At 42.0% G+C, this 25,891-nt stretch overlaps 1 protein-coding gene across 1 annotated transcript; it reads left to right on the top strand.

The window, feature by feature from the left end:
* Positions 1-690: 690 nt before the first annotated feature.
* LOC147448051 (uncharacterized) lies at positions 691-2,180 on the top strand. The gene has a single exon (XM_086524482.1). The coding sequence runs from the start codon at positions 1,064-1,066 to the stop codon at positions 1,685-1,687; it is 624 nt and encodes a 207-aa protein (XP_086380608.1). The 5' UTR covers positions 691-1,063; the 3' UTR covers positions 1,688-2,180.
* The last annotated feature ends 23,711 nt before the right edge of the window (positions 2,181-25,891 follow it).

The raw sequence follows: 25,891 nt of genomic DNA, 5'->3' as shown, positions 1-25,891 counted from the left end.
CTAAACCCTGTTAGAAAAGTGGCTCGGCAAGCGTGGCAGCCCCTTTTTTTAGGAAACGGTAAAGGTGTGTGGACAGAAATTTTGATTTTGTGAATCAAGAGGCCATTTTATTTTATTCGGGCATTTTTTTTGTATGAGGCAAGTGGGTGTGCTGCAAGTGGTGTCCGTCCTTGCCTTGGCTTTCGCGTTCTCCTCTCTCTTCTCTCCTCTGAGTTCTCTCTTCTAGCTAGACACACACACATTGATACGGTGACCGGTCCACAGGACACGCCAGGACCGATTTCTCTTCCCAAAGCGAGCGCACCCTCAGCCCGGCCTGGGGGGGTCAGTGGTCAAAATCACCACCCAAAACACACACACTTACTCTCTCTCTTCTCTCCTCTCTCTCTCTCTCTCTCTCACTCTCAGCCAGTAATAACTCAGCGAAATCGCCACCCAAACATATACACACACACTCCTCTCCTCTCCCTCTCTCTCTCTCTCTCTCTCTCTCTCTCTCACACAGCAGTAATCTCTCAGTTAGCGAAACACCGCTCGTTATCTCTCTCTCTCTCTCTCTCACAGACTCTCTGTCATGCTCTTTCATTAGCTGAAATTCTCTCTTACTCTGTCTCTCATTGTCGTACACACCTAGGCCTCTCATCAGCTTGCTTCTCTCTCTCTCTCTCTCTCTCTCTCTCATAATCACACACACCCAAATTCCTGTATCTCATCAGCTTTTATATTCTCTCTCTCTCTCTCTCTCTCTCTCTCTCTATCCGCATGCAAGTGGGCACAACTTTGAACAGCTCTTCCGTGTCATCTCACATTCTTCCCAATCCGCAGCACTAGAAGTAGGCTAGGAAGAGGGCGCTTGCAACTTGGATAGGTAGAGAAGAGATATTATACATGCAGGCTAATTGCAGCTCCATGACCTGCCTTGAAGTACCTTCTCCCTCTCCCTCTCGCTCTGTGTCTCACACATACACACACACACACACACACACAGACATCTTTCCCAGCAGAGAATTAGAGAGCCTGCCCAAAGCTAAAAGCTTTGATCGATCATTCCCCCACACCCACCATGGCCCCCAATGCTGTTGAATTATGTGATTTTAACGCTCTCGTGGGCAGCTTCAAGCTCGTCTCTCCCTACTCTTTCCACCGTGCGCACTCCACCAGCGATTTTCGACACAAGTTGTGGCGGGACGGCAGCCCCAGGTTCCCCTCCATACAGGAAGAGGAGGAGGAAGAGGAGGACCAACATGTTTCCACAGCAGGAAAGCAAGAAGCCCCTACAGATGATGGATCAATGCTTCTTCCATTAGCACAGATGTCATCATCATCATCATCATCATCATCATCATCGTCGTCGCTGTCTTCGCTATCACCGCTCCCGTTGCAAAGCGTCTCTTGTGTAGTCCCAAGCATGAATGCGGTAACGACGAATCCGCAGGTTATGCAATGCATGTGCTCTTCTGCTCTTATATTATTCGGTGTTATAGCTCTGCTTTTGTTCCTGCCGCTGGTGTTACCGCCGCTTCCACCGCCTCCATCGGAACTGATGCTACTTCCGGTTGCAATTTTGCTGTTGCTAATCTGTGCTGCCCTCTCCCCGCGGTCGACACCATCACCGCCAACTGCGGCCTCCGGCACAGCACCTCAGTCCATTCCTTCACTGCCACTGGCACATTCCTGGCCTCTTTGATTATGTACACGTCCACTATAAGTGGTCAATGGGGACAAGATCATGGCCAGGAACTTCTGATTGTGGCATGACCATGCAATTGCTTGGAATGTCTCACCCCTTGTATCACATGTCTGGGGTTCCATACCGGCATACATACATACATGCATACATACCCAGGACATGTCACATACATACCCATGTGTGTGCATGTGGATTTTGCGAAACGGGGCGTCTTTTCGACATACATGCATGCAGCAAGGCAGGTGAGCATCACCTTTGGTGGCTTTGCCACTTGTTAGGGCACAACGCCCATCTTAATCAAATGCTAATTGTAGATATACTTTGCCACAGTTTTAACCCACCATGGCTATAATCTCCATTCCTGCCAATTTTGATATTGAAATCTTCCTTCCCGATGTAATCTGTTTTTGACACAATTGGTTGCTCCTACGAGCATCAAATACTACGTTTTGTTCTTTATAGTTGTCATATGAGATGTCCTTTGTACTCTTCTGAGTCTCTCAACTTTGCGATTTCTAGCCAGATTTGATCAGTTTTTAACTGAAGCAAGCATTCAAAGTGTAGTTGATCATTGTCTCTAATGTGTGTGTGTGTTTTGTTTTTTTTGTTTGGGGGGGGGGGGGGTTTGGGGGGGGGGTGTACCAAAAACGTTTTAAGGAACCAATGGAAAAAAGGATAGCTTTTAAAATCTATCGGTGTTTGAGAAATTTAGACGGCTTTTATTGGTTCTTACATTGAAATCCTCAAAATTCAGCGGGTTTCCTTCAAGGTGGCTCTCAAAATTAATTGGAAATTTTCAATTTTTGTCCTTTAAAAAAACACTAAAGGCCGGTTTTCTATGAACTCTAGAGGGGGGTGTTCCACTGTGTAAAATTGTCATATGGCTTCCATCTCGGGCAAGTAACATAACTGACAAACATCTTGAAAGTCCTCATTGTCACCTTCAACGCTATCTAACATGGGGTTTGAGTGGTGGGATCGACGATGTTGGTCCTCAGTGGGAATCTCGAGGCGGATGGGTGGTCAAAAAAAATGTGCCCTTGTTTATAACCAGGCATTTTGATCTGAGAACCTCCGCCTAATGAGGCTCAAGGCTTAACCAAGTTGCCCACATCCATCATTTGATTTCAAAGGCAACATAAGATTTAGAAATAAACTTGGGCATGCACTCTCCCTTGTCCTAGTCTACTAATTAAAAAAGTGGAGTGAGCTCCATGTGGCTGCTTTTGCATGTTGTCACTATGGACAAGTCCTCGCTCTCTAGGCCACACGCCCAAGCACATTGCACACGCCATGTTGGAAGCAAGTGGCTTTGTCAGCTTCTCGCATTTCAAGAGGGTCAACCTTTTTGGTGGTTGGCCACAGCTCGAGAGGAGGGGCGCCCTTCGGAGAATGGGCAGTTGGTGTCTAACCGCAACTCGTGAGGCTGGAGCACACTCCTTCCTCCCTTTCTCTCTACCGAATGCCCAAAGTTAAGACTCTCATCTCTCCAATATGTAGAAAATCTACAGGGGCCTTGCTTATTTCCCTTGAAGCCTCGACATTTGGCTTCCCATACTATAGGGAGACCCCATTTTGCAGGCATTTTAAGCCTCAAGGATTCTTAGCCCTGTAGGCCTGTAATGTATTCACCCGAGTCCATTTTTCAAGTCTTTCAAGCCTCAAGGATTCTCAGCCTTGTATATTGAGAGAAAGAGGAAGAGGAGGAGTGCAGGTATGATGTAAGAGAGTGCATGTATGCCTGCTTATACCTCCTCCCCCACTTTGTTTTGCATCTCTCGCTCTAACACTGTGTTAAGTCAATCATATATTGCTTTGCTGCAACATAGCCGTCGCAAGCGCACCCTCACGACTATCATTGAGCTACGTGTACCGATTGCAGTCCATCAGTCGCTACCTCCCAGGCATGTGCCATGAGCTGCGGTCAGTAGTGCCTACTGATGCTAAGTACACTTCCTTGTCTTGTGGGCTCACCACTTGACTTCCAGACAGAGCTAGGGGGAAACTTGAACTTACAACTCTCCCCCACCAACTGTACTACTCCCACACCCTCTCAAATCTTCTGTGAGGTCCCCACCCCGCCGTTTCCAATGGCTGATCTGATGGTGAACCCGGTGGCCACTAGATCTATTGCGGAAGCAAACAAAATGGTTCAGGATTCGACTAGCGGACGATCTCTCATCACAAAGTGAGTCGAGTTCGAGCCTACTAGCAGGGAGATCTAGCTCCACTTCGCAAGGGAAGCGTACTCGAACTATCTAGCGATCCTAAGACCCACCTTCCAAGAGGAGAGAAACCCCGAGCGCCTTTTTCCCCATGTTTCAGAGGCACGTACACTCGAGATTTCACCGCTCTAGGGGCAATGAGTATTACTAATATCGAAGTAAGCACAATGGGGACAGAGAGTTCCCGACCAATCGGGACCACCCATCTCGTAGGCATTGGCAACCTGAGCCAAGCTCCCACTTTCCACCCCCACACTCACACTTCCTTGTGTGACCTAATTACTACCACAAAGGTTGTTCAACATAAAGATTCCTTGTTTAATTCCGAATCACATTGTTCGTTAATACAGCCCTTCAACCAGTATTGCAAACAACACCAAGACAGAATTCTAGTAAAAATTCTACAGAAAATTTTTTCATAAAAATTCCAATGTTCTGGAGCTACAACATCTCCCCTCAAGCGAGAGTTTACTCCTCCCGTTGTCGCCTAGCTGCCCATACAACTAGGTATGTCCACCGCATAGAAAGCACGCCATGGACATTCCCACCGCTTAACCAGCAGACGTGGGTATCCACCGCTTAACCAGCAGTCGTGGATTCAAGAGCCCTTAACCAGGAACTTTGCCCCTGTGATCAGGAGGGAGTTCATGACTAATTCAACATTGGAAATAGAATGAACATGCCGAGCTAAATTTTCCCTAGCAGACATTCTTTCCTATTGCAAACAGTATTCCCATCAATCATTTCCTTCCTACTTTGGAACTTAATGTTCAATGCTTTCAATGCCGAGGTTTCCGTCGGATTTCTCCAACATGTTTGGGGATATGAGCATTCCTAACTAGCGTATGCAATGTTAGTTTAAACAACTTGAATAAAAATATGATCTACCTCTTCTCCTTCTTCATCGATGGCCCGTGAGATGGCCGGTATTTGTCCCTCCATGGGAGCCTTCCCCTTCCCGTTGACATTGCTCGTTCCTGCCTCGCGATCGTGGGCACCACCGAAGCGGGTCCTCTTAACCGGGGCCATTTTTCTCACTACTTAAATGATAGACTTGAAAAAAAAAGAGCTAAGGTCCGAGCGTAACATAACAAACCAATCGGCAGATTAGATTTATTAAAGACTCCTCCTTATGCACGAAGTTAGATTTTTCCCCTTTTTGCCCTAGCAATTTTTAAGGGTAATTCTGTATCCACCCTATGGGAAACGACTCTAAGGTTAATTACTTGGCTTAGATGATTAATAAATTCAGAGTTTTTCTAATTGATTCATGAAAGATATGAAGTAAGCAAGCTCATTCATTTTCCTAGAGCAATATGAAGGTGCAGAGTGACCGCAGGCATGTGTGATGGAAAAACCTTCTTCTTATTGGACTAATGACGGATTAATTTTCAGCCTTAATCGCATCTAAATGTGGGAGAAGATTAAGTATAATTTAATTACAACTCTATTGAGTAGTGAAAGATTGAATTCTGACAATTCTACACTATTACTAGCTGACAATTTATTGGCTATACCGCCTAGAGAGAGAATCTTTCCTAATCATGTATTAATCCTTGATTAAGGATGATGAATGGCTGAATAAATTAACTAAATGAATGATAATTATGTAATGAAGTACAGCTATGAAAACTTAGAGAGCAGCTATGGAGAATTATAGCTAAAAGAAGGCATAGTAGACAAGAATTATGAGTGGGTAATGATGAGATTAAGAAGAGCAGTAATTAAACCATAATTACCGTGATTAGGGGCTGAGAATCCTCTTAAATTTCTGATGCAATGAATCCTCGAGATGGGAAATTCGGCAGCACCTCCCTCCTTGCTTCTCCTTCAAAAGCTGTGTGTGTGTCGGCAGCACCTTCCCAGTGTGTAGGTGTGTGAGTATGCAATGTGTGTGTGTGAGCATATATGTGTGTGTGTGTGTGTGTGTAGGTCTTTAATTAGGCCTCCTCAAGCTGAAAATCGATCTGGGTTGCTAAATGCATCTGGGAGCTTCTCCAGTTAAGCATGGCAAGTCCAATTCCCTGCCCACCAAGTGTCAGATTGGCTTGGTTAACTGGTTCTGAGACTGAGTTGCTGGCTTGGAAACTCTCACAGGATTCCCACAAAGCAAGAGGGCGCCTCCTAGCTGCTATAGCTGATCTGGAGTGGGCTGGAACCTGTTCCCACACAGTTCCGGGTCCCCGGTACCTCCCCGGACAATTTTTAGAAAAATTGGTTCTACGCTAAAACGGGTCATACGAGTCGGATTTTGATGCCGAAAATTGCTATACGAAGCTCTAACTAAGACGTACTGGCCCGAGTACCTGCCATATTTAGCAGCCCCCGGGGTCTGAAAATGCATTTTTTTCAAATTCGGGGTATTGGTGCAGATTTTCGAGACGGTCAAAACTAAACGGGTCGGGTGACCAAAAACTTACTATATTTGGAAAATTTTCACAAAAATTATTTTAATTCACATTTCGAAGCTTTATGAAATTTTAAACATCATGGCACTGACAGAATTCGAAAAACTGCTAAAAATAGTAACTGTTTCCCATTATGATCATTTCATGGTACAAGGGTGCTCTTTTTGGTTGGGGTCAGAGACCTTACAACCTCTCCAACGTGAAAAATTTGAGATGTCCTCATCTCAAGAATACATCTGGATAAACTCTATGCTAACGACTTAGGTACATATATCCTTTGTCTAAAGTAAAGATATCCTTTGATAATAGAGTAGTCTTTAGCTTTATGCGTCTTATTCTGCTGAACTTTGATGAGATTCTGGTGCTTGATTTATTGCTCACTAGGATTAGCAGTTGCATCATACATTGCTGCTCTCTCATCAGCTTCATCACCCACAGTTGGTTGTCTCACTGCGGCATTAGCGAAAGCTCTACTTCCTTGTCCTATGTTTCCTCTTCCTCGGCCCCCTCTTCCGTTTGGTTGACCTTGCCCGTTGGCGTTCAGAGGTACATTATTAGCACCGGATGTTTGGGAAATCCTTTTTGGACATCGACTTTTGTAATGTCCATACTCCTGGCACTCAAAGCATCTTATATTGGGAAACTCGGTAGCTATCGTGGTAGCTACTACCGGACGATGGTTGTTTGCAGGGCTGATTGGTCTGTTACTCCAGTTGTCTGTCCTGGCCCTCTTTGACAAATAGTATTCACTATCTTGGGTAGTCCTCTGAATCTCTTTAGCTAACGGTTTGGCCCTTAGCAAGGCATCTTGCAAAGTTACTGGCCTGAGAGCTTCTAGTCGGTTGTTCAGGGGGTCGACGAGTCCTTGGCAGAACCGTGCTACCTGTTGTTCCAATGTCATCTTAGGAGCATATCTCCGAAGAGTGACAAACTTTGAATAATATTCTTCGACAGATGAAGTCAGCTGCCGAAGGGAAAAGAACTCGTTCATCTTCAAGGTTTTATAGGCGGGTGGTAAGTAATGCTCCATCACAGCAGCCTTGATGTCTTCCCATGACTGGGAAGATCCCTTGATATCCAAGTCCCTGCAATGTTGTTTCCACCAGATCTTGGCATCACCAGACAAGCGGAACATTGCAAGCATGGTTTGGTTCTCGGGTTGAGTTCTCGCAGCTTCGAAATAGTCATCCATAGCCTCCATCCATACTTCTGCATCTCTTTCCACATTTTCCCCTTCGCCTTTAAAGGTTGGAGACTAAGCTTGTTTAAGGAGGAGCTTCTTCTCTTGCGTTGCCGAGTAGAGAGCAGCAGGCGGTGCCTATCCAATGGTATAAAACTCATTACTATAGCACTCTTCTCAAATGAACCTAAGCTTTTCCATACTCAAGAAGAAATTTAACTTTTGGGCTTAACCAGCCTACTTAATCTGTACATCTATCACAAAGGATTTTAACCATTCCACCATTTAAATTCCATTGAATACATCCAAAATTGTCCGATAAATAATGGTAAAAACTTTACTCGAGAGCTTTGATCCATACTTATAACTTTATGTGCATCAACAGGCTACCTGCCCGCAGCACTAGTCGCACCAACGACTTCTAAAAAAAAATTTTCATTTTCCAGTTCGTAAACCTATAGCTCTGATACCAGGTGTGAGGTCCCCACCCCGCTGTTTCCAATGGCGGATCTGATGTGAACCCGGTGGCCACTAGATCTATTGCGGAAGCAAAAAAAATGGTTCAGGATTCGACTAGCGGACGATCTCTCATCACAAAGTGAGTCGAGTTCGAGCCTACTAGCAGGGAGATCTAGCTCCACTTCGAAAAGGAAGTGTACTCGAACTATCTAGCGATCCTAAGACCCACCTTCCAAGAGGAGAGAAACCCCGAGCGCCTTTTTTCCTATGTTTCAGAGGCACGTACACTCGAGATTTCACCGCTCTAGGGGCAATGAGTATTACTAATATCGAAGTAAGCACAATGGGGACAGAGAGTTCCCGACCAATCGGGACCACCCATCTCGTAGGCATTGGCAACTTGAGCCAAGCCCCCACTTTCCACCTCCACACTCACACTTCCTTGTGTGACCTAATTACTACCACAAAGGTTGTTCAACATAAAGATTCCTTGTTTAATTCCGAATCACATTGTTCGTTAATACAGCCCTTCAACCAGTATTGCAAACAACACCAAGACAAAATTCTAGTAAAAATTCTACTCAAACTTATTCATAAAAATTCCAATGTTCTGGAGGTACAACATCCCCCCTCCAACGAGAGTTTACTCCTCCCGTTGTCGCCTAGCTGCCCATACAACTAGGTATGTCCACCGCATAGAAAGTAAGACATGGACATTCCCACCGCTTAACCAGCAGACGTGGGTATCCACCGCTTAACCAGCAGTCGTGGATTCAAGAGCCCTTAACCAGAAACTCTGCCCCTGTGATCAGGAGGGGGTTCATGACTAATTCAACATTGGAAATAGAATGAACATGCCGAGCTAAATTTTCCCTAGCAGACATTCTTTCCTATTGCAAACAGCATTCCCATCAATCATTTCCTTCCTACTTTAGAACTAATGTACAATGCTTTCAATGCCGAGGTTTTCGTCGGATTTCTCCAACATGTTTGGGGATATGAGCATTCCTAACTAGCGTATGCAATGTTAGTTTAAACAACTTGAATAAAAATATGATCTACCTCTTCCCCTTCTTCATCGATGGCCCGTGAGATGGCCGGTATTTGTCCCTCCATGGGAGCCTTCCCCTTCCCGTTGACATTGCTCGTTCCTGCCTCGCGATCGTGGGCACCACCGAAGCGAGTCCTCTTAACCAGGGCCATTTTTCTCACTACTTAAATGATAGACTTGAAAAAAAAAGAGCTAAGGTCCGAGCGTAACATGACAAACCAATCGGCAGATTAGATTTATTAAAGACTCCTCCTTATGCACGAAGTTAGATTTTTTCCCTTTTTGCCCTAGCAATTTTTAAGGGTAATTCTGTATCCACCCTATGGGAAACGACTCTAAGGTTAATTACTTGGCTTAGATGATTAAGAAATCCAGAGTTTTTCTAATTGATTCATGAAAGATATGAAGTAAGCAAGCTCATTCATTTTCCTAGAGCAATATGAAGGTGCAGAGTGACCGCAGGCATGTGTGATGGAAAAACCTTCTTCTTATTGGACTAATGACGGATTAATTTTCAGCCTTAATCGCATCTAAATGTGGGAGAAGATTAAGTATAATTTAATTACAACTCTATTGAGTAGTGAAAGATTGAATTCTGACAATTCTACACTATTACTAGCTGACAATTTATTGGCTATACCGCTCAGAGAGAGAATCTTTCCTAATCATGCATTAATTCTTGATTAAGGATGATGAATGGCTGAATAAATTAACTAAATGAATGATAATTATGTAATGAAGTACAGCTATGAAAACTTAGAGAGCAGCTATAGAGAATTATAGCTAAAAGTAGGCATAGTAGACAAGAATTATGAGTGGGTAATGATAAGATTAAGAAGAGCAGTAATTAAACCATAATTACCGTGATTAGGGGCTGAGAATCCTCTTAAATTTCTGATGCAATGAATCCTCGAGATGGGAAATTCGGCAGCACCTCCCTCCTTGCTTCTCCTTCAAAAGCTGTGTGTGTGCCGGCAACACCTTCCCAGTGTGTAGGTGTGTGAGTATGCAATGTGTGTGTGTGAGCATATGTGTGTGTGTGTGTGTGTGTGTGTGTGTGTGTGTGTGTGTGTGTGTAGGTCTTTAAATAGGCCTCCTCAAGCTGAAAATCGATCTGGGTTGCTAAATGCATCTGGGAGCTTCTCGAGTTAAGCATGGCAAGTCTAGGTCCCTGCCCACCAAGTGTCAGATTGGCTTGGTTAACTGGTTCTGAGACTGAGTTGCTGGCTTGGAAACTCTCACAGGGCTCCCACAAAGCAAGAGGGCGCCCCCTAGCTGCTATAGCTGATCTGGAGCGGGCTGGAACCTGTTCCCACACAGTTCCGGGTCCCCGGTACCTCCCCGGACAATTTTTAGGAAAATTGGTTCTACGCTAAAACGGGTCATACGAGTCGGATTTTGATGCCGAAAATTGCTATACGAAGCTCTAACTAAGACGTACTGGCCCGAGTACCTGCCATATTTAGCAGCCCCCGGGGTCCGAAAATGCATTTTTTTCAAATTCGGGGTACTGGTGCAGATTTTCGAGACGGTCAAAACTAGACGGGTCGGGTGACCAAAAACTTACTATATTTGGAAAATTTTCACAAAATAATTTTAATTCACATTTCGAAGCTTTATGAAATTTTAAACATCATGGCACTGACAGAATTCGGAAAACTACTAAAAATAGTAACTTTTTTCCATTATGATCATTTCATGGTACAAGGGTGCTCTTTTTGGTTGGGGTCAGAGACCTTACATCTTCCATGCTCCTGCTCTCTTAAACCTCCCATCATGTGCTATGTAACCTGCTCTCATTTTCTCTTCTCAAATCAGTTGCTTAAGGCAATATCCTCCCCCACTTTGATTGAGCCTGTTCACTTTCAAGCCTGAGCAAGAAACCAACAATCGAAAGCTTGAGAGCACCAAAATCTTGTCAAGAGATAGAGAAGGAGAGAGGTTGAGCTCTTGCAAGCGCGCGCGCACACACACACACACACACACACACACACACACACACACACACACACACACACACACACACACACACACACACACACACACACACACACACACATGGAGGCAAAAGACTGTACTTCTTCTTCTTCACAAACTCAATATAAGAGGTCTACAAAACATAAGGGAAAATACAACATAAAAAGGAGCTAGTACAATGGTCTAGTAAGAAACGCTAGTGAGTGAGGTGTGTAGGCAAGTGTGCCATCACTCTGGTAGGTAGATCAGCTCCGTGTAGTCCAGTTGTAGTATCACTGGCGAAGATATTAATATCCACCAAGGCGTGCCAATGATGATGACTGTCGTTGATAGTCATCAAGGAGTCATACATGTTGATCTTAACATCTCAACACTCCCCCTCAAGCTCAACGCCATCTCTCGTATGCCAAGCATTGCTCGAAACCGTCGTAGCTTAGCCGCTCCAAGGACCTTCGTGAAGGTATTTGAAACCTGCTTACTTGTCGCCACGTACTGTAGGTCGATGTCACCTGCTAAGATCCTCTCTCTGATGAAGTGGCAGTCTCAATGTGCTCTTTCTTGGCATGAAATAATGGGTTTCGTGGCAACTGTATGCTGCTAAGGTTGTCACAATAGATGATAACATGCCTTTGTACCTCAAAGTCGAGAAGTAGCAATCCCAGCCATGCTACCTCACATGCCACATGCCGCCACTGGAGCACTCTTGTACTCTGCCTCTCTCTGATGAAGTCGTAGTGCACCTCAATGTGCTTCGTCCTGGCATGGAACACTGTGTTTCATGCCAACTGTATGCTGCTAAGGTTGTCACAATAGATGACAACCTACCTTTGTACCTCTACTCCAAAGTCGTGGAGTAGCAAACCCAGCCATGCTACCTGACATGCCACATGCCGCCACTGCAGCACCCTTGTAGTCTGCCTCTGTACTCGAAAGAGAAACCGTAGGTTGCTTCTTCCTGCTCCATGTGATAACAACACTCCCAAGTGAGAACATGAATCCATTGGTACACCTACGATCGTATGTACTACTAGCCCAATCCGCATTTGTGTAGCCATAGAGTTGCAACTCCACATCAGCCCTATAAAAGAGTGCATAATCCAAAGTAGCACTCACATAGCGCAAATTACACCTCATTGCATCCAAGTGTGGTTTCCTGGGAGACTGCATAAACTAACTTACCAATCCAACTGCGTAGCTCAAGTCTGGACGTGAGATAAGGCAAGTAGATCAAGATATCCACAATCTTCCTTGCGCAACCAGCCTTCCATCCTTCTTATCCTCTTCGACAAAGAGACCACCTCTTCGACAAAGAGTCCATCGGAGTTAAACTTGGCCTGTAAACCCTACTCAACAATTTGCCCAACAAAAACCAGTTTCTTTGTAATGTTGGGTACATGTAGTACATCAGTCAAGTACTACCATATGTCATAGACAATGGTAAATTTCCTATATAAATAATAGGATGTGTTGTATCGTCCCCAATTTCTAACCAGGATTTTGTAAAGGCTGCATTTCCTTAAATCATTCATCATGGCTGGTCATGTGATTAGATGCACCAAAATCCACATACCAGACATTATCACTAGATTTTGCCACATTTGCAGACATAGATTCAGCATGTGCTACAACACAAATAGCCTCTCGGGCTCGTCTGCATTCTTGCTAGTATTTGCAGGCCCACAATTGTAGCATGACCATGCAATAGCTTGGAATGTCTCACCCCTTGTCTCACATGTCAGGGGTTCCATACCGGTATACATACATACATGCATACGTACCCAGGACATGTCACATACATACCCTTGTGTGTGCATGTGGGGCATCGTTTCGACATACATGCATGCAACAAGGCGGGTGGGCATCACCTTGGTGGCTTTGTCACTTGTTAGGGCACAACGCCCATCTTAATCAAATGCTAATTGTAGATATACTTTGCCACAATTTAACCCACCATAGCTATAATCTCCATTCGCATACATGTATCAAATCTCCATCAAAGCACACATCATACTGTGCCAATTTTGATATTGAAATCTTCGTTCCCCATGTAATCTGTTTTTGACACAATTGGTTGCTCCTACGAGCATCAAATACTACGTTTTGTTCTTTATAGTTGTCATATGAGATTTCCTTTGTACTCTTCCGAGTCTCTCAACTTTGTGATTTCTAGCCAGATTTGATGAGTTTTTAGCTGAAGTAAGCATTCAAAGTGTAGTTGATCATTGTCTCTAATGTGTGTGTGTGTGTGTTTTTTTTTTTTTTTGGGGGGGGGGGGGGGGGTGTACCAAAAATGTTTTAAGGAACCAATGGAAAAAAGGATAGCTTTTAAAATCTATCGGTTTTTGAGAAATTTAGTCGGTTTTTATTGGTTTTTACATTGAAATCCTCAAAATTCATTTCCTTCAAGGTGGCTCTCAAAATTAACCGGAAATTTTCAATTTTTGTCCTTTAAAAAACGACTAAGACCGGTTTTCTATGAACACTAGAGGAGGGTGTTCCACTATGTGTAAAATTGTCATATGGCTTCCATCTTGGGCTTTTTCTAAAACCCCTTATCCATGAGTTATATAATGTACTTTTTTTTTTGAAATCCGAAAGTTTTTTTGAACTTGATAGAGGTGCCACATGATCGGGTCTGCATTGAACGCGAGTGAGAGCTCCTTTTGCCTTCTATCATGTGCCACAGACAGCCTTGCTTCACGCCCAACTCTTGCGGGTCTTACGTGCAAACGCAAGAGGAACAAATATGTGTGTGTGTGTGTGTGTGTGTGAGAGAGAGAGAGAGAGAGAGAGAGAGAGAGAGAGAGAGAGAGAGAGAGAGAGAGAGAGAGAGAGACATTCCTTGCGTGCTCCAAAAGGAAGGAGAGAAGAATCATTTGAGACTCCTATCAATCGGGGTACTTGCTCCCCTACTTGGCTCATGCCCACATGTCTTCTTCTCCCTTCGTCCACATGATTAGCTCCTCGTTATCGTCGTGAAGCATTTGCTTAGATACGCATTAATAAACCACTTCCAAAATTGACCAAACATATATGGGTCATCTTGATTGAGAGACTTAGTTTTGCCAAAGTGTCCCTCTACTTTCTATGGAAGGTCTACTTCAATCTTGAGAAGGGCAAATTTTCCCTTCAAACGATACATTTTCTAAAACTTGGAAATACGAAATCACCAAACCTACACTTTATGTTTGAAGCCAAATTCATCACAAAAATGTATCAAGTCATGTAGCTCTTGAGAAGAAATCATTCAATCGTATTATACTCTGTATTATATAATATACATGTATAGGTTTTTTTGTCCAAAAAAAGTATCCTTCAAAGGCTCCACACATGTACTCCAAGATGAGCCACAACGTTCAAAAGCGCCAAGATTTTCATCGCGAAGGCTACTCCATGATAGAGGGACTCAATGTAAAAACTCTCTATCATGCAGTAGCCTTCGCAATGAAAACCTTGGAGGAGTTTATTAAGTTGTCCAAGCAAAATCAAAAGATCTCTATGTTAGTTTGTTGCTTCATGTTTCTCTTATCATAAGAGCATTTTGATGTAAGCACGTGAGCATGTACTCAGAAAAAAACATGTATTCTCTATATATGAGGATGCTAACATCCATAGACACATTCTTTTATAGCTTGGTGAACCTTTTTTTTTTTTTTTGGGGTGAAAAGGTTAATTTTATCTATTTTATTATTTCTACTATGTTAAAGCAAGTAACATAACTGACAAACATCTTGAAAGTCCTCATTGTCACCTTCAACACTATCCAACACTATCTAACATGGGGTTTGAGTGGTGGGATCAACGGTGCTGGTCCTCGGTGGGAATCTCGAGGCGGATGGGCGGTAAAAAAAAATGCGCCCTTGTTTATAACCAGGCATTTTGAACTGAGAACCTCCGCCTAATGAGGCTCATGGCTTAACCAAGTCGCCAACATGCATCATCTGATTTCAAAGGCAAACATAAGATTTAGAAATAAACGCGGGCATCCACTCTCCCCTGTCCTAGTTTACTAATTAAAAAAGTGGAGTGAGCTCCATGTGGCTGCTTTTGCATGTTGTCACTATGGACAAGTCCTCCCTCTCTAGGCCACATGCCCAAGCACATTGCGCACGCCATGTTGGAAGCAAGTGGCTTTGTTAGCTTCTCGCATTTCAAGAGGGTCAACCTTTTTGGTGGTTGGCCACAACTCGAGAGGAGGGGCGCCCTTCGGATAATGGGTAGTTGGTGTCTAATCGCAACTCGTGAGGCTGGAGCACACTCCTTCCTCCTCCCTTTCTCTCTACCGGATGCCCAAAGTTAAGACTCTCATCTCTCCAATATGTAGAAAATCTACAGGGGCCTTGCTTATTTCCCTTGAAGCCTCGACATTTGGCTTCCCATACTATAGGGAGAGCCCATTTTGCAGGCATTTTAAGCCTCAAGGATTCTTAGCCCTGTAGGTCTGTACTATATTCACCCGAGTCCATTTTACAGGTGTTTCAAGCCTCAAGGATTCTCAGCCTTGTATATTGAGAGAAAGAGGAAGAGGAGGAGTGCAGGTATGATGTAAGAGAGTGCATGTATGCCTGCTTATACCTCCTCCCCCACTTTGTTTTGCATCTCTCGCTCTAACATTGTGTTAAGTCAATCATATATTGCTCTGCTGCAAGATAGCCATCGCAAGCGCACCCTCACGACTATCATTGATCTGCGTGTACCAATTGCGGTCCATCAGTCGCTACCCCCCAAGCATGTGCCATGAGCTGCGGTTCGGTCAGTAGTGCCTACTGATGCAAAGTACACTTCCTTGTCCTGTGGGCTCACCACTTGACCTGCAGACAGAGCTAGGGGGAAACTTGAACTTACAACTCTCCCCCACCAACTGTACTACTCCCACACCCTCTCAAATCTTCCATGCTCCTGCTCTTAAACCTCCCATCACGTGCTATCTAACCTGCTCTCATTTTCTCTTCTCAAATCAACTGCTCAAGGCAATATCCACCCCACTTTGATTGAGCCTGTTCACTTTCAAGCCTGAGCAAGGAACCGACAATCGAAAGCTTGAGAGCACCAAAACCTTGTCAAGAGATAGAGAAGGAGAGAGCTTGAGCTCTTGCAAGCACGCGCGCGCGTGCACACACACACACACACACACACACACACACACACACACACACACACACACACACACACACACACACACACACACACACACACACACACACACACACACACACACACACACACAAACACACACACACACGCTAATACACGAGTCGTTTCTCAAGTGTCATCACTTTATTTAGTTTGAAAGAAACTTGGTTTTTTTTCCAAAAAAACCCCCCTCCTTGCTCTTCACTATTACATGTCTAGTAGACCATCCATGACATGATCGCACAAACAACTGTCACAGTAGAAACAGGTGTTTGGACGTTTTGACAATGGTAGGATTCGAATAGATAAGAGTACACCATACTCCAAGGTTCGTGGTGTGATATTGAAATACTCTCTGAGTGGCTGGCCATAAGTGCGATACAAAAAAATCTTTCGCAATGGAAGAAACTGCGCTAGCAGATATAATCGCTCTGAAAAACCTCGCTTCATTGAATATTCTACATAATAGTATCGTGGCCCTATGCCCATTGCGTCCGTTACCATCGCCAGACAAATGTTATTCCTAAAATGCTCTCTACCCCAAAGTGTCACCCTGGTCACTCGGTTCTGATATGTCCACCACTTCGTCTGAGTCACAGATGTGCCTAACTGCGGAAATAAAAGCCGTTCATAACGGAGGAGTGTGGCTCGCTTAGTAGACTCACTCGACTGCTGAAGATGTGCAATAGATATTGCTAAAACCTGTTCCCCAGTATGAGCCATAACAGATAAATATGTAGAATACACCTGATGACAATGTTAGATGTTTACTTTTTACTCGCAATCAGCTACTCTCAACAATTGCTATACACTGGTTTGGTAAAGAGATTCTCGTCTTATATAGACTGATTGATGATTGAACCCAATGGTTGTATTTAACAAGAAGAAAAGAGGCCTCGTCTAGTTTTGCTTTAGCTTCTGTCTCTAAATGTGTCCTAGTGAACGGAGCTTTTACCTTAGACTCTGAAGGGATAAAGTGGTAGTGATTACTGGCGGTTTGTATCCAACCAAGATCGAGAGCACTAGCTAGTATAAAGACCGTATATCAGTTTTTTTAAATATGGGCTTACATACACTTGCTATCTATTGCCACTTGCAAGTTAACACATAAATTGGTTAGATAGTTTGTTGTAGTGTTTTATTGTGTATGTGGGACCGCCTTGTACATAAGGGAAAAATTACCTTGTATAAATCTCACCTATATAAGATTTCGTATTCTCTGCAGTACCCTATTGTGTGTATCGTGCGCTGGCGTTCTGCCGCTTGTAAAGAATTCCCTGGCTTTGCTGAGCTGAGATGTTTTGGGAGCTCTCTTCTGGCTTCTCAGTCCCAGATCTTGTGCTGAGTATGATCCCGGGGTGAAGGGTCTTGAAAGCCGGCCTCCATGGGGAAGCGTGCAATCTTCATGCCCGTCTGTAGCGTGACATAATCTCGCCTATAAATGGATCATAAGGTAAGCGCCTATGCTCACTTAGCACTGTGATTTGTGACCTCTGTGTTGCTTTCATTTCTGTGTTGCTGTGTGACTTCATCATGCCGAAAAAAAGTGATAAAGCTATCATGGAGGCTTTGGCTTCAAATTTACAGGTTATATTTCTGTTGGTTTCTAAAATTTTTTAAAAAGGGGGAGATATCGTAAATCGGATTCTGCCTGTTTGCTTAACGGGAAGTAATGCTTCAAATTTATGATTGATATATTAATGAACATTGGTAAAATTTTACTGCTCTTGGATGTGTGCTTGAGGAATTGTTTGGATTGAGTACTGGATGAAAGTTGGGAATTATGGCTGGGGCATTTGGCTACCGGATGATTGTGACTCTAGCAGTTTACTATAGGGCAGCTGATTGGGATTTAATGTGATGAGGATGTTGATGATATACATATCAATAAATGGTTGTTGATTTGAAAGCATTTAAAACTAAGAAATTTTAAAAGCTTGAAAATGTCTGCTGACATGGCTTTTTTTGTCGGGGTTGTTGCTTACTAGTTATAATTTGCAGGCTATATTTCTGTTGGTTTCAGATTTTAAAAAAAAGGGGGGATACGGTTAATCAGGTCCTGCCTGGTTTGGCTTGACGGGAATTAATGCTTCAAAATTATGATTGAGATATCAGTTAACACTGGTAAAATTTAACTGTTCTTTCAATTTGATCTGGTGCTTGAGGAATTGTTCGGACTGGTAACTGGTTGAATTTTTGAAATTATGGTTGGGGCAAAATGTTACCGGATGACTGTGACTCAAGCAGTTTACTGTAGGGCAACCTAGTGGGATGTAATGGGATGAAGATATTGAAGGTATGCATATCATTAAATGATTGTTGATTTGAAGCATTTAAAACTTGAAAATGTCTGCTGACATTGCTTTTTGCCGGGGTTGTTGCTTACTAGTTGTAATTCGGAGGCTAAAATGAAACTTTATAGGATTTGTTGTAACTCACCAAAGGTAAGAAACCCAAAAAATGGTTAGCTCAAGGGTGACTTACTCCTTCTCGCTTGATTCTGTACTTGGAGTTATAAGTATTTAACTGCATGGATATGATTTTTTACTCTCTCCTGCTTACTATACAGACTGAAGGTAAGTAGTCTTGTTTTAATTTTTTAATAATAAACCCGATTCTGGAACCGATTTATCTAATATAGGGAATTATGGTATGTGTTTACCTCTGGACTGTTGGAAGATATGAGCCTCGTAGACTAAAGTTGAAGATTCCCGTATTATAAACATTTTGAAGGAACAAATTCCAGGTTCTATAAATTATGGTATTTTTGGGATTTGATAAATCTGACTCTGTGGATTGGAAATGACAACACTCTTGTTGATATATCTGTATGGCTGTATTGTGGTTTGGAAGGCATTCTGTCTATTAAGGAAAGGGTAGTTCTGATTGGCTGAGGATGCCGATTTCTTGTAGAAGGTAAGTATGAATTAGTTACTGCTGGGATTTGAATCGGGCTGATGGTTTTATAAAAATATATATAAAATATGTATTGCTCAAAACTGGGAGCAGAGATTGTGGGATTCCATGATAAAGTTGTAAAACTAAAGGTTAGGTTTACGATGGGTACATTTACTGATCGCAGGCTGACTTTGTCCGTGGTGCTTATACCTAATGTCGTAAAAAGTAAAAAAAAAAGACTTTGGCTGAACTGATAACGTTGTTCCGAGTTGTTGCCTAATTGGATAATGCTCGAAAAGCTGAAAATGACTTCGCATACCCTAATTTGGTGGAGATTTAGTTATGTTTCTTCTCCCTCGTTTGTTTTTACCATAATACTTCACAAGATGGTGAATGTAATGGAAGGTTGGCTTGGCGAATCTCTGATTCAGCTTATCAAATGACTGCTTCTGGCTTTGACTGTTTTTTTTCTTGAGGAATACAAATAAACTTTACAGCTTTTGACTCGCTTCGTATATGATATCGCGTATTTATGTGAACTTTTCTTAGCCTACCAGTATGCAATATCTACTACTGGTAGTTTATAGATGTTCTTGGCTGGATACGTTTACTTCGATTATATTTCGGAAATTGTCTGGACCTGCTCTATTGACTGAGCTGTCTAAAAAACTATTGTATAATGTCTGGTTTTATTACAAACCTGGACAAAAGTTTGTCAGTCATTTCATAATGACATTGGCAGTTGTTTATAATATTTTGGATTATAGCTTGAAAGGGCTTAGATCTAAAAATTAGTTAAGTATCTCTGGTTTATAAAAAAAATAAAAATATTTGGAAAGTTTTTTGGATTAAGATCTGGTCTGAAAGTCATTTTTTTTTTTAATAGACTTCTCATTTCGAATTAGGTGCTGTGCATAACTGAACTCTGGCCTTTAATGGCATTTACTTTGTAGTTCTCTCTTGTCTAAATTAGAAGGTAGTTCGTGTCTGGCTTGGATAATCTGCCTATAAAACCTATTAAGGTTTTGAAAATTTTTTAAGTTTTGAATCCTAAAATTAAACAGCTACACTATGATGATTTCACTTTCCGTATTGGATTGGCAATAATCCATGGATCTTTTTTATTAAAAACAAGATACGAGACATGAACTGTGTGTTTTTTTAAAAGTGACATGGATAACAACTGGGATGCCCAGCATCACCTGCGTACAGTCACGTGCTAACAAATTGTTTTCTTGTGGCTATGGGTGCAGGTGAGGGCTACCTTGTTTTTAAAGCATTCAGTTCTAAGTTAGTGATGACTATGGATGTTCGCTTAACTTGAAGCTACATTACTCCGAAGTTGGGGACGGCTTCACCCCTTGATTTACATTGATATCTTTACTGCCTTGTACAAAATTTATTTTCAACTGCAAATAGATTATTGTACAATTCCATTGTATTTTCCTAGAATTAGTGGTCTGTGAACTGTAGTGTTCGTTTGCGTATATATAGGTTTATATATATGTATATATTTAGAACTGCTACACACACAATAAACGCATAAGAGAGACTGACGTGTAGGTTTTTCTCTCTCAGACCCTAGTTCTAGTTCTTAAAAATTACCTATTATTATATAATTTATTATATGATAATAGGCTGGGGTGCTATCACACAGTCACTGTGGTCCTCATTGACCTGGCTGGTGAAAGGTTGCTAGCACTACCATTCCACTCTATATTCTCACTTTACAGAAAAATTTCCCCTGTTTTTTACTTTCCATTTCACTAGTTTATTACGTCTGTCTACCAGGTTACTGGAAAGCTCACTGCAAGAATAACGGTCTGTTCTGACCCAGAAAAAAGAGCTCTGATTTCACAAAAACTACGGCTTGCTAAAGAAATTGAAATCTTCTTTCCTTATATCTCTCATAGAATTCGGCCCTATCTGCACAGGACTGTAAAATTCAATAAGAAGTAAAAATCTGTATAAGAGTTTCTGGACCACTCAACTCTTCCTTACGATGTAATCTAACTAATGTTCTTGAAAATCTATGCAGATTGTTTCTTTATCCCAAGGGCTCTCTCTTCCTATGGAACCCCTTTCCGTTGCTTCATTACTTGTGTTGAAGTGTATACAAGATAGGGAGGCTTCATCCTTAATTTGTGATGCCTCTAAGGATTCTAGTCTGTCTCTTGTCCAGCTTATTTCTTTTGACCAATGGATGAAGGTTCTTGCTCTCCTTGTTAAGAATAAATCTGATGGTATCAACCTATTGATGGAGTTTGCTTCTAATCTAGCTGGTATTTCCAAAACCCATATGCAGGACTTAGCTTCCTTCTCGTCTAAAGGATCTGAACTTTCCAATCTCCTCAGAAAATTTTGCGGGCTTAGTCCCATCTTTATTACGGCTCCCTCCACTCCTATAGTCCCTCCGCCTAACAACTTATTTTGTAGGGATGCTACTACTTTGGAAGCAATAAAAGAGTTTCAGAAGGACCTTTGCTCACTTAGTGAAGCGTCCCTGTTGGATATGGTGCCGAAAGTATCAAGGGCCTTTCCTTTTTTACCTTCACGTCAGATTGAGGTAGAATCCTTGGGGGTAGAGCACAAACTTTGGCTGTTCCCAAATAAAGGGTTTATTGCACCTATTTCGATGGAAACTTGGGTCTTCCTTGCCAACTTGGCGCCGTCCACTATTGAGGAGTGCAAACTTAAAGTCCTCAAAGGAATTCAACTTTTGGATAAAGGTGATCTGATTAAAGCTCCGTTCAATATGGATTTCCTGGATGAAAAAAAGTGCGGTTCAAATACTGGGTTATATGCAAGAACCAAAGGTGTGATGACCTTTACTAAAAACAATGCGGATGACTATACTGAAACAATATGGAATGTATTCAGGCCGTACCTTAAGTGTGCTTGCAGATTTTTAGACCCTAAAGCTTCTTGCGAGTCAAGCATCATCTGGTTTGACCATGCAATTTGGTTTGCCCTCAACAATCTACCGAGTATCTTTCCTGACAAAGCTGAAGAATTTCATCTCTCCCTCTTTTGCTCATGGCTTGGTGGTCAAGCTAGGGAGCTGGTCCTGGCTCAGATCGCTTTTATTCAATACAGATCTATTATGTGTGACACCCTCCAGGAGCTTGGTTCAGATGAGTGTGGCACTCTTCTAACCACTTATGGCAGTTACAAAGGAATAAAGAGTATTGTGGGTCAAATCAAGCCTAATATTGATGATGATGAAACTCAAGTCTCCAAACGTCCTAACACTCTCATCTCTCCTGCTGCTTCTTACACCTCTTTTTTGACTCCCTCCTCGAGTGATGTTGTTTTTGGAAGAGGGAGGGGTAGAAGTTATGTTAGAGGCCGGGGAAGGAACCTACTAATCAGAAATCTTTTGGATATGTAATTTACAGGTACAGAAGAACGCCTGTGGCAGACTCTACCTACCGCCGAAGGATGAAGCTTGTAATAGAGTATTTTCACATTGCTTGTTTACTAGCAAGATTTTGGATTTCTTTACTCCTCAAGCTATCTTTTCAGAATGTTTTGGACATATTTTTGGATCTACTCTATTACTAAATGAAGTGATGTTTGGTTGGAAATACTTGCCACCTATCAAGAATCTTTTTTATTCGAATGAATTCCTGCGTAATGAGAAAGTTCCAATCTGTTCTTGTCATCTTTTTCCGAAGTTTTGTAAGACTTTTGCTAACTTTGGCTCACATGTGTGTACTACTGAGGTTGGAATTATATCTGATATTCCTATAAGGAACCTCCTAAAAAAAGGCCTGAATCATATTCCCCCTTTTCCACTAAATCCTCAGCTGGCCTTAGTGGCTCTACTTGATTGCATGGCCGACTTGGCCTTAAAACTCCAACTAGAGGAAGAAGCTAACATTCTACTGACCTCTACACTAAAAAATCTTTTTTGGAATAAGGTTAGGCTTATGCCGCAAGAATGGCTTTTCTCTGATACTACTTGGCTTACCCCTAATTTTAAAACTTCCATTTCAAAAGTTAAGGAGAAATGGTTCATTATTGGTCTTGATAAAGCCTCTAATACTGCTTCCTTTATTTGTAAAAAGTTAGCATTTGAATCCGCATACTCTAGGCTCAACGGTCTTGAATTTTTAAAAATGGACACATCCCCGCTGAATACTGCGACACTTTTAAATATTGAACTTGCTGGACTAGGTTATTGTCCCAACTCTCTGAAAATTCTTGTTCTCTTCCCAACTTATAAAAATCATAAGCATAAATTCAGATGGATTTCTGACGCTTCCAATAGTCTTTTTTCCCAGATTACAAATGATATCACTTACTGCTTAAATTTTATTTTGGAAGAAATTGAACCTATTTGCGCTATCAAACGCAAGCATCTCAAAAAATTCAGAAATATAGATTGCTGCCCTTTTTGGATCATAAAAAACGTTGCTGAGGTTTCTATTAACCTCCCGGATAACATTTTCTCTATCTTTACGGCAGACATAACACAATGTTATGAAAATATTCCTCTAAATGGACCTAAAGGTCTGTTTATTACTCTATCTATTCTTATAAAGTTAGCTTTTTCTCACAGAAAAAAGTTCGGATTTACATGTATCTCAACTAAAATGCATAAAGGTTGGGTGAAAAAATCGAATAAATCCACTCCTTTCATATTTAAAGAGGATGATTTGTATAAATATATCTCTTGGCTCCTTAATAACTGCTGCATCCAAGTAGGTGCTACCTGCTACAAACAAATTTTAGGTATCCCAATGGGATTTTCATGCTCTCCGATTATGTGTAATCTTTATCTATGTCACTACGAATACCAATGGATCTTAAAAATGATTAGTAACCCTGATAATACATTGACACTTACACACTTTCAGCACTCCTTCAGGTTTATGGATGACTTATGTAGCCTTAATAATCCAATGTTCAAGGATACACTTAAAGATATTTATCCGTCTTGTCTTAACATCGAACCAACGTACTCTGATAGAGTTTTATGGCAAGACAAATGGATCGTTTCCAAGACTCACTTCCTGAATATGGAGTTTACGCTTACCTCCCCATTTGTGGGTAATTTTTATACAAGGTTCTTCTGGAAAAGCGAAAATCTCAAACTCTTATCCTCTGAATTTACAAAAAGAAAAAGCAATAGACCTTTCAAAAACTCACTACATACCTGTCTAGGTATGCTCTTTCTTATTGTATATGCCTCTTCTGACAGCTTTATAGCATTTGAAGGAATCACTACCCTTATTAACAAATTTATTAATAACGGGTTTTCAAAAAAAGACCTTGTCGCTTGTATTAGTAACTCATTGACAAAACATAACTGGACCGGTCTTAAATATGACCTACAGAATTTGATTAATCTTATTAAACTAGAATAAGATGTATCTAATGAGGTAGTAGGCCCATATTCTATGGGTCTACAACCTCATAGAATATGGTGCGTGGAAAAGGGCGGGTACACACACACACACACACACACACACACACACACACACACACACACACACACACACACACACACACACACACACACACACACACACACACACACACACACACACACACACACACACTAATACACGAGTCGTTTCTCAAGTGTCATCACTTTATTTAGTTTGAAAGAAACTTGGTTTTTTTTCCAAAAAAACCCCCCTCCTTGCTCTTCACTATTACATGTCTAGTAGACCATCCATGACATGATCGCACAAACAGCTGTCACAGTAGAAACAGGTGTTTGGACGTTCTGACAATGGTAGGATTCGAGTATATAAGAGTACACCATACTCCAAGGTTCGTGGTGTGATATTGAAATACCCTCTGAGTGGCTAGCCATAACTGCGATACAAAAAAATCTTTCGCAATGGAAGAAACTGCGCTAGCAGATATAATCGCTCTGAAAAACCTCGCTTCATTGAATATTCTACATAATAGTATCGAGGCCCTATGCCCATTGCTTCAATTACCATTGCTAGACGAATGTTATTCCTAAAATGCTCTCTACCCCAAAGTGTCACCCTGGTCACTCGGTTCTGATATGTCCACCACTTCGTCTGAGTCACAGATGTGCCTAACTGCGGAAATAAAAGCCGTTCATAACAGAGGAGTGTGGCTCGCTTAGTAGACTCACTCGACTGCTGAAGATGTGCAATAGATATTGCTAAAACCTGTTCCCCAATATGAGCCATAACAGATAAATATGTAGAATACACCTGATGACAATGTTAGATGTTTACTTTTTACTCGCAATCAGCTACTCTCAACAATTGCTATACACTGGTTTGGTAAAGAGATTCTCATCTTATATAGACTGATTGATGATTGAACCTTGATGATTGAACCCAATGGTTGTATTTAACAAGAAGAAAAGAGGCCTCGTCTAGTTTTGCTTTAGCTTCTGTCTCTAAATGTGTCCTAGTGAACGGAGCTTTTACCTTAGACTCTGAAGGGATAAAGTGGTAGTGATTACTGGCGGTTTGTATCCAACCAAGATCGAGAGCACTAGCTAGTATAAAGACCGTATATCGGTTTTTTTAAATATGGGCTTACATACACTTGCTATCTACTGCCACTTGCAAGTTAACACATAAATTGGTTAGATAGTTTGTTGTAGTGTTTTATTGTGTATGTGGGACCGCCTTGTACATAAGGGAAAAATTACCTTGTATAAATCTCACCTATATAAGATTTCGTATTCTCTGCAGTACCCTATTGTGTGTATCGTGCGCTGGCGTTCTGCCGCTTGTAAAGAATTCCCTGGCTTTGCTGAGCTGAGATGTTTTGGGAGCTCTCTTCTGGCTTCTCAGTCCCAGATCTTGTGCTGAGTATGATCCCGGGGTGAAGGGTCTTGAAAGCCGGCCTCCATGGGGAAGCGTGCAA

The sequence above is a fragment of the Adiantum capillus-veneris genome, chromosome 11 (genome assembly GCF_014529385.1).
Source record: "Adiantum capillus-veneris isolate H3 chromosome 11, ASM1452938v2, whole genome shotgun sequence".
Lineage (NCBI taxonomy): Eukaryota > Viridiplantae > Streptophyta > Polypodiopsida > Polypodiales > Pteridaceae > Adiantum > Adiantum capillus-veneris.
This window is presented reverse-complemented; position numbering and strand designations above follow the sequence as displayed.